We start from the raw sequence: 10,300 nt of genomic DNA, 5'->3' as shown, positions 1-10,300 counted from the left end.
TGACGGAGTGGAATGGAGCGGAGTGGAATGAAATATGAATTCCACTCTATTATTTAATTATTTTATCTAAAATGTCTCATTCCATCTCATACACCTCAAATTGGATGGAACAAAAAATGAGAATTGGATGGAATGGAATGTTCGATTCCATTCTATCAATTATTTGCAAATCCAAACAATGAAGGCTCATTATTTACCACTCCATCTCATTCCATTCCATCACATACCACAAATCCAAAAATATCTTAAAGATCTATTTTCATTTGTATGCATAATTTTTCTTCATGAAATTAATTTGCATTTCAGTGGATTAAGTTGTAGCAGTTGGTGTTGTCGTCGTCCTCTCAGAGTAAGAAATGACTACAAACCTTTTCGATGGCAGTGATTCGGAAAATGATGATATCTCGAAAATCTAAGATAAACCAGGATTATGCTCGTAGGTTTGAGCATAACAAGAGGTGGGAGGATCTCCATCGTTTCGAAGGGTTAAAAAAGAAGGGTGCTATTAAATCAGAAGATGATGATGAATCGGAGTCTGGATCATCTGATGATGACTATGAGCAAAATTTCGACTCTAGGAGGGATAAGAAATTCTTTGAAGTCTTAATTAAGGGGAAGAAGAAGGATCCTATCCCGTTCTTAAGGAAAAGGATGTTAAGCTTTTTGAATCTGATCATAGTAGTAAAAAGGAAAGTGATGATGAGAAGCGTGAATCAAAAGACAAGGAGAAAAAGAAAATGTATTTGAAGGATGTGATGGCAAAGCATTTGATTGAGGAGGGACCAGATTTTGGTGAAGAAGAGGAAGGAAGCTTAGCAAAAAAAGAAAATACATGATGAAGATAAGGGCTAAGGAGATCCTTAGTGCAGCAAGTATGGATAAGAAGAAAAGTAAGAAGTCAAAGGTTGATTCTAGCACGATAACTTCATCGAGCAATGTTGTGGAGGACGAAAAAGCCAATGTAGAAGAATGAAAATCAAGGAAAGCAAGGAGAAGGAAAACATGGCTAAGTTAAAGTTATCAGAGTCGAGACGTAAGGCATATGGAAAGACAACATGAAAATCTAAGCGCGGTGGCAACTAAGTCAATGGTTTTAGTACCAGGTAATTCCTTTAGTACGAGGTTAAATATAGAATAATTAATGTATGGAATTCTCAGTTATAGTCAAACTGTCTTTGGGATCAGCAATTAATTTTTGACAAACTTATTGTAATATTTGTGTTTCCGAAATTGCATTCGGAATCGTATTGATTTAGGCTATTCACAAGTTACTTGTAATTGCAAAACAAAAGTAGGAACAAAGTGTTTTTTTTTCAATCTCATTAAATCAAATTGATCGGCTTGACATATATTTCATTAAATCAAATTGATCGGCTTGACATACAAGAAAACAACTATAGCAGGTACATGATATATGTATAATTTAGTTGTCAAGAGGTTCATCCATTCCTGAGTAATAATGACGAAATGCACATGAAAAGTCTTTTGCATCATGTCCTCCATTGCATAGCTCTGTATATCTGTGCAAAACAAAGCCCATTGGTAAGCAAAATTGTAATAATACTCACACTGGATTGGATGTATTTATGACAAGGTTGCCATAGAAAGGTTCTTTAAAAAGTCTTTTTTTTTTCTAGTGAAAAGTGTGTTTGCATCTTAATGCTTCACCAAACACATTAATTTCTTGAAAATTTTCAATATTAAGCTTAAAAGGCAACACAGTTCTCACAATTTATTAACCGCAAGAGACTTGTCATGACATACTTTAAGGTTATGCAAGAAGGGAACTTACATCTCTTGAGCTTGAGAAGTTAGTGGGTATTTACATCCAGCCAGCTTAGCCGACTCCACGGCTAGGTTCAAGTCTTTGGCCTGAAGCATACATGCAAATAAAAGAAATAAACAGCAAAAGAGTACATTTGCATATCACCGAAATAAACAAGAACGATTGAAAGTCGAGTTAAACATCAGTTACTTACCATAAGCTTAGATGCAAATCCTCCATTGTAATCCCTTGAAGAGGGCACCCCTTCCATCAGACCAGGAACCGGGTTGTAAGTATCACTGTAAGAATGCAACAATTACCTACTAACTTTACCATCAAAGTACTAACATTAAGTCTAAAATTTTCCATATGATTGGACGATAAGCTATGTATGTAAAATATTATAAACTGAGAGAGAAGAACAACGTACCTACTCCAACAGCGGGCACTGGAGCAGTTAAATATCTCTGTCAAGGAGCTAGCAGGAACACCTAGAGACTGGCCTAGAGCAAGGGCTTCTGATATTCCCAGCATGCTCACAGCCAAAGCCAAATTGTTACAGATTTTTGCAGCCTAATAACGAAAACCAGGGACAATATATAAACTTACAATAGCAACCAAGAGTGCTAATAATCCTATCCCAATTTTAAGATGTTACTTACAGAACCACTCCCTGCTCCTCCACAATATATTGTACTTTTACCCATTGAAAGGAATAAGGATTTTGCGGCGACAAGTGCTTCCTCAGAGCCACCAACCTGGGAAAATCCATATCTTGTTCATTACTAATTATTTTTGCCATAAACACGAAAACTTTGCTGCAACTGTTTTGGAAATGTTATGTGATTATCATACAAGGCGTAACATACAATGTCATGTGACTATCATACTAGTATGCTTCTGGTTCCATGTTTGTTGCTATGCATGCATCAAAACAGAAGCGAAGCATTACCATGAAAGTAAGTGATCCAGCTTCTGCTGCAATTATGCTTCCAGAGACAGGAGCATCCAACTTGACAGGCATTTCCCAATCACCTACACAGTGCATAATCATTCAGTACCACAACATCAAAAGGAGTAAATAACCCAGCATAGTATACTATATACAACAAGTGAAAAGATATTCACATAAAATTGTGAAGGAATTTTCATGAACGACCAATTACTTGCTAATGTGTATGATATAGATAAGTTTTATAGTGCTAGAAAGAATAGAAAATTCACAATTGCGATTCAAGTTAAATGTAGTTACTTGGACGGCATTTCATTTTATGTTACCTTTCTTTTCTTTTAGAATATAATTAGATATTGTAGCGGAAAGATTTCTTGAAGTTTGTGGATCGATCGTGGATGAATCTATCAATAACCATGGCCTTATGAGTTTCCCACCATGAAGCAAACCATTTGGTCCAGTATAAACATCAATCACCTACTTTAAGTTAAAAAAGGATGTTATTCTGGCAAGCGAATATAGTCACATGTATTAGGAACTGTAAGAAAATTCATCCAAACTTGCAATCTAAGATTTTTGTTTCTTAATAAGGATCTTTAAGGGGAAATCAACAATCATATCATAGCTATAGTTAACTGAAAATCGAAATCATAGTTCAAAAAGTTGTTGCAGGACTATAGAGGAAACTGAATCTACAAACAAATGATGTGATGTATTCAACGGAAAGGAAACAACACTGGCTTGAATATGCTCACATGGGCTGAAGAAGGTAACATTGTAATTACAACGTCACTTGCTTCTGAAACTTCATATGGTGTTTTCTTCGTGGAAACTCCCATCTGAGAGAACATCTCAAGAACATCAGAGTTTCTGCCAACATTTAAAAAACAAAAATAATTAAAGGACGTGTTAGTGTCAGAAAGCGTGATCAATCTAAAGCGTCGCCGCTACATTAACAGTAACACCATATACATTCTGCAAAATTAACGAAAGTGAAATAGTTTAATCATTTTATTAGTGCAATCAACTCTCAAACTCCTCATAAAAAGCACATATTCACATTCATTACCCCAACCAAATATCTACATCATATGAATTGCACCTACAAATGAAACTAGAATATTCTGCTACTCCTCATATGCCATGCATGGTTATCTGTGTTGCATAGGTACCGGTACGTACCCAGTACCTGGTACGGGTACTAGTACGGGGTACGACATTTTTAGAAAAACTAAGGTACGGGTACGTTAGTATAATGCTTTAAAAATACAATTATAAAAATAACTAAACAATTATATTATTTAAATAACAATAAAATAATAAAAATAAAAAATAGTTTAAATAAATCACACTTCAAAGTATTAATAAATCATAAAATCATGGTTGAATATCAATATTTTCTTCTCCAATGAATGCAGTTTCTAATTCAGGTTCATCGAGAGAATGAATCCATATGTGCTCAAATTTCTTTTTAATGAACCTATTTCTTAATTTTTCTTTCAGTTTTTTATTTATAAATAGAATAAACAAATAACCTAATTTTTACTTAAGCCTAAATTATGTTATCCAAAAAAATTTAAAACCGAAAAAAATAAAAAAGTTTGGGTACGTGTACCAAATGTGTACCGGTTGGTGTACCAAAGCAAAATAAAATAAAATAAAATCGGTACGGCTTCGGTGCGTACCGTACGTGTACCGGTATCCGGTACGTACCCGATACCGGTACTTTACCTAAAACGGAGTACCCGTGCTTCACAGACGGTTATTAAGTTGAAGAAAAGGGTTTAAAACACTACTTGTCATGAACTGTAAGTTTGAATCCAGCTTTGATTAGATTATTCGCCATTCGTGATCCCATGTTTCCAAGGCCAATGAATCCAACATTCTGAAGTGAAATCATAGACAGTATCATCATCAGCTATGAGCCTATGAAAATGTATAGTAAATTTACAAAACAAAACAATCATCAAATTCATATATCCATAAACAAACAGTTGATGGTCTTTCAACACAATCACAACAACTGAAAAATAGTAAAATTGATCAACTTATAAAAGCAAAACCAATCACTTTAAATACTCACTTTGAGATAAACACAAAACCCCAAAAGGAAGAACATTACAATCATCAATTGAATAAATATTTAAGTACCCAGATAAGAATTAGTATGAAAGATGCTAGCTTTTCAAGTTAAAAGTAAAGAGAAGAAGGGTTTAGAAAAAGGGCATGTTAAGAAAGACGGGTTTTGTGTAGTGGTGATCATGATCATCACAACAGAGAGTACTAGAGACCAAACCTGCAAGTGATGACTTGTTGAAGAGAAAGTGCGTGGTGTTGTTAGTGGGAAGGTTTGAGAAATGCATTTGGCAAGAGAAAACAGAGATCTCAACCTGCAAATTTTCATAGCTATCCTCTTTATGCCAACTTCTGGCGTTTTTCATTATAAGATGATGATGATGATGATGAGTTGGTTTGCTTTGCTTATTTAATAATGATTAATTTTAAATGTTTGTTTTTTTAATGAATATAGTAAAGTGATAATTAATAAATTTATTGTATTTCTGTTTTCTTTATGATTATGGAAAGTAAAATAATAGTTGTCGAGATGGGTTAATGTGCATAACGTATATACTTATGTACGGTGCATAAATATTTAAATATTGTTTATATTATTCAAAGTATTATATTTATTACTCAAAATAATATACAGATTACTCAATAACTCAAAATATTATAAATATTACTCAGAACAATGAATATATTACTCAAAATAGTTAAAATTCGATATTACTCAAAATGGTGTAAATATTATTCAGAATAGTGTACTCATTACTCACAATTAATAATTACTCATAATTAATAGATCGTATACAAATAATGCATATATTATTCATGGACTATGATATTATTACTCGTTTCTAACTAAAATGTTACTCGGAACAATTTAAATATTACTTGTACGAGACTTATGCACCGTGCATAAGGATATATCTTATGCACATCGACCTGACTCATAGTTGTCTATCTTAATTTTCTACATTATACCATAATTATTTTCAAAAATATATAAATTTAATGTAAAAAATATAAAAAATATATTTAATTATTTATTAAATAGTATAGTTATTTGTTATTTTGAAATTATTTCACACTAAAGATAATCTTATCCAACTTTTTGAATTAGGTAAATAAGAATTTATCAATATCTTGAGTTTGCGGAAGCATTAAAAATTAATAAATTTATTTTATTTTAAGTTAATTTACAGAGAATTACTTCCTTCGTCCCAAAATATAAGAAAAAAAATGCATTTTTTTCTTGTCCCAAAATATAAAAGAAAAAATCATCTTTCATTTCTTTAAAGATAAAATTAAATGCAAATTGCATTTAACTTACATTCTCTCTCATCATTTCCATAACCAACAACCAAGTAGAATTTTTTTAAAATTTTCCAAAGCACTTTATTTCAATAAAATCATAAGTCAAATGAGTGTGTTTTTACTTTTCTTAATAAGTGTGATTTTGTTTTTTCTCTTATAATTTGAGACGGAGGGAGTACAAACTTAACCCTTTATATTATTTATTAGCTAATTTTTTAAATAATTATATATATTTGTCATCATTAAAAAGAGGAGGTTATTGGTTTAAGAAATAATTTTAAGAACAACATTGATTTGAATAGTTTTGATGAAAATAATATATTAAGAACAATTGATATTCTTAAGTGTTTGTTTCTATGAGTATTATATTTGCTATCATCTACTGAGAAGTAACGATATAATTGTCTACAATATAAGAAATGGTCATCTATACCAAGACAAAAAATATCATTTATAGTACTAAGTCAAAAAATAATCATATATCCCTCAGAAAAAAATGGAGTGATCATCTAATACTAGAAGAGAAAGAATCATCATATGCACTACAATCAATAAGATTGACTAAAATGATCATATGCACTAAGACAAAAACAATGTTCTTTATCCATAGAAGAAAGGAAATGATCATCTATGCTTAAGTCAACCATCTGCTCAAAGATATTGTGGCCACTTACAACTCAAGGCAAGAATGATCATATATATCCAAAGAGACTTGAGCATTTATACTTAATGCTAGCAACCACCTATGGCTTAAAGAATAATATTCTCAATAGTCACATCATAACATTTGTGTCAGTACAAGTAATAAAAGGATAAGGATCAATATAAGAAATGAATGAATACATATTCCATACATATAATACAACTCTAATAACTCTTTTCTAGACAATTAAATGATTGAAAAAGACGATATGTAGAACATTTCGTAATTTCTAGTTCTATATATAGGACAATCTCCAACATTAAAATACACACACATATAATACTTTTGAATTGTACTGTGATTGTGTCAATTTGATTTTATTAACTTTACAAGGTATTATCATATTAGCAAAGAACAACCACTTAGGAACAAATCACTATTCATTATTCTTTCTGAGAAAAGATAATAATTTATAATCGAGCAATATTAAGTTTAACACTATGTGAGAGTAGTTGTAAACAAAAGTCATTGTAATGTTTCAAATCCCCGTAGCGTGAGGCAAACAAGTCCTTAATGATTTAAAGTAAGTTGTTATAGAAGGTAAGGTGAGAAAATACTCTAGTGTGAGGCAAGAATTTTTATGATTAGATTGTTGCCGCACGCTCACAAAAAATAGCTAGAACAACAGAGTCACCACCAAACTTTATTTATCTCCGAAGGAAAGGGAACACATCGAGAAAACCTCGAAGAAAGAAAGGATAAGAAAAGGTCCTACGACCAAATAAGGATCAATATAAGAAATGAATGAATACATATTCCATACATATAATACAACTCTAATAACTCTTTTCTAGACAATTAAATGATTGAAAAAGACGATATGTAGAACATTTCGTAATTTCTAGTTCTATATATAGGACAATCTCCAACATTAAAATACACACACATATAATACTTTTGAATTGTACTGTGATTGTGTCAATTTGATTTTATTAACTTTACAAGGTATTATCATATTAGCAAAGAACAACCACTTAGGAACAAATCACTATTCATTATTCTTTCTGAGAAAAGATAATAATTTATAATCGAGCAATATTAAGTTTAACACTATGTGAGAGTAGTTGTAAACAAAAGTCATTGTAATGTTTCAAATCCCCGTAGCGTGAGGCAAGCAAGTCCTTAATGATTTAAAGTAAGTTGTTATAGAAGGTAAGGTGAGAAAATACTCTAGTGTGAGGCAAGAATTTTTATGATTAGATTGTTGCCGCACGCTCACAAAAAATAGCTAGAACAACATAGTCACCACCAAACTTTATTTATCTCCGAAGGAAAGGGAACACATCGAGAAAACCTCGAAGAAAGAAAGGATAAGAAAAGGTCCTACGACCAAAGATCGGGTAAGAAAGTCGGTTACGCAAGGGGAATGTATTAGCACCTCTCACGTTTGTGGTACTCCACAGGATCCACTCTCGTTTGTTCTAATCTAAGGGTGTAATCTATGAGTCTAAAGCCTAATTCTAAAAGGGAATGCATACAAAAGAAAGAAAATACGGGGAAAAGAAAGAAGATTTACAAAGTTGTGCTCGCTTAGGCCCCACAACCTAATGCGTACGTATCCCTTTTGTTTGTTTGTGTTTTTTAATGGACGAAGTGACATTCGCATTCTAGCATTAGGATAGCTACTCGCTGAGTGGAGTCTTATGCGTTACCTGTTTGTGACCGAAAGGAAGTAACATGTGCGGTTAAGGGAAAGAAAGCCCTGAAAGCAAAAGAGAATATGATTGTTTGTTGAGTGTTTTGTTGTAGATAATGATAAGTGGATCTCACTACAAGGACACTCATAACCTTTCTACTTTATTAAAGTTTAGGATTTGAACCACACCAACGACTATGGAGGAAAGAAACACGAGGTAGGGACTGCACCCGCTCACCCTTTTTCATCACTTAAGGCTCGTGGAAGTATGGTTCTCATCAACATTTATTAAGTGTTTTATGTGTTATGTGGTGTGTTTTTTATGGGAAGAGTTTGTGATTTGAACCACACCAAAAACTATGAATGAAAGAAGAATGAGGTAGGGACTGCATCTGCCCATCCTTTTCCATTGCTTAAGGATCATGGAAGTGTGATTCTCATCATTATTTGTTAACTGTTTTGAAAGTTGAAAAGAAAAAAAGGTTGATCTTATTATGAAGAGGAAATGATAAGGGAATGACTAATCTATTGTTATGATGCAAATTCTATCTAAGTGTTAGGATTTTTGCGAAGAGAAGACTATCTAATGTTAGCATACAAAAGGAATAGCCTAAAACCTAAAATCTAATGGAAGCATGCATAAAAGGCATCACAAATTGATCAGAACGGTGACCAAAACAAATCAACAACATCATACAAGAAGATTCATACCAAATTTGCATAAAAAATGTCACATAGAAGAATACAAAATGACTTAAAAATTACATGTTTTATGAGTTTTTTATATCAAAATTATACTAAGATATCCTAAAAGCATTAAGAAAATCAAAGTGTTTTCTTTATAGTTTTTTATCAAGGTTATTGTCAATAAAGAATAATAGAAAAAATTATAAGTAAAACCTAAATCTAACAAGCAGTAAAATGTGAGCCAAGGGGGTATACTATGTGAGAACAGAGGTATGCCATTGCAAATTGGCAAGGCCCAAAGGAATAGACCCAAGGCAGTTTTGTCATCATGAAAAAGGGAAAGAGGCGTACGGGCCCTCTGGGGGGTATGCCGCAGAATTCTGTGCAAGACAAGCCCAATGACTATTTTTGTTCAATTTTAACCTAGCCTAGACATGTCTTGTTAGTGTTGTTTTAATATATATGTTTTTAGCTTTTCTTAGAAAAAGTCACAAATTTAATGAAATAATTATTTATTTAGAATAAATTATAATATATTATTTTAAAGTAGTGGTGATAAGAGTGAAGAATACCAAATTTAAAATAAACTCTAATATAAAATAAAACAATTTAAATATATTTTAAAGGAAATAAAATAATAAAGACATTAAAATTATAATTTAATATGAGATTAGATTTTTTTTTTTTTTGCTGAAATTTACTCTTTAATAGTGAACAATTGCAATCAATCCGAGCAGAGCCGGTCCTTTAAATTTGGGTGCCTTGAACGAATCAAAAAAGTGGTGCCCTTATAATTTTTTTAAACAATAAATACATAAGGATAAAAGAAATAATTGGATAAAAAAACACATTTTTATTTGGTATTGTGCAAAAAGAATACAAGTATGAATTTTTGAATCAATATTTATACTACATCAAAACATAAACCACTATAAAGAGAGTTATTCTTCTTCTTTTTCTTCTTCTTGATCTGATCTTTTTTCCTATAAAAGAATTGACCAAATCTTTAAAATTATTTAAATATCATTCTCTTAGAATTTTTTGTTGCAAAATTATTAATAATTTGGTCATAATCAAGATTCTTCAAAAAATTATTTTCAATTGAAATCAACATAAGACTATTTAATCTATCTTGTGACATAATAGATCTCAAATAAAATTTTAATAATTTTAATTGAG

The 10,300-nt window shown here is 31.6% G+C and overlaps 1 protein-coding gene across 1 annotated transcript; it reads right to left on the bottom strand.

Annotated features, from left to right (window-relative positions):
- Positions 1–1,292: 1,292 nt before the first annotated feature.
- On the bottom strand, positions 1,293–5,189 carry LOC131622450 (probable 3-hydroxyisobutyrate dehydrogenase, mitochondrial). Its single transcript, XM_058893481.1, has 10 exons — positions 5,014–5,189; positions 4,514–4,602; positions 3,473–3,587; positions 3,044–3,194; positions 2,718–2,800; positions 2,428–2,523; positions 2,196–2,338; positions 1,980–2,064; positions 1,793–1,872; positions 1,293–1,520 (listed from the first exon to the last, which is right to left on the bottom strand). Exons 1-10 carry the CDS (start codon positions 5,119–5,121, stop codon positions 1,424–1,426), a joined length of 1,047 nt encoding a protein of 348 aa, XP_058749464.1. The 5' UTR covers positions 5,122–5,189; the 3' UTR covers positions 1,293–1,423.
- Positions 5,190–10,300: the final 5,111 nt, after the last annotated feature.

Source organism: Vicia villosa, unplaced genomic scaffold (assembly GCF_029867415.1).
Source record: "Vicia villosa cultivar HV-30 ecotype Madison, WI unplaced genomic scaffold, Vvil1.0 ctg.000030F_1_1, whole genome shotgun sequence".
Classification (NCBI taxonomy): Eukaryota; Viridiplantae; Streptophyta; class Magnoliopsida; order Fabales; family Fabaceae; genus Vicia; species Vicia villosa.
Note: the sequence above shows the minus strand (reverse complement) of the source record. Positions and strands in the feature narration are given on the sequence as shown.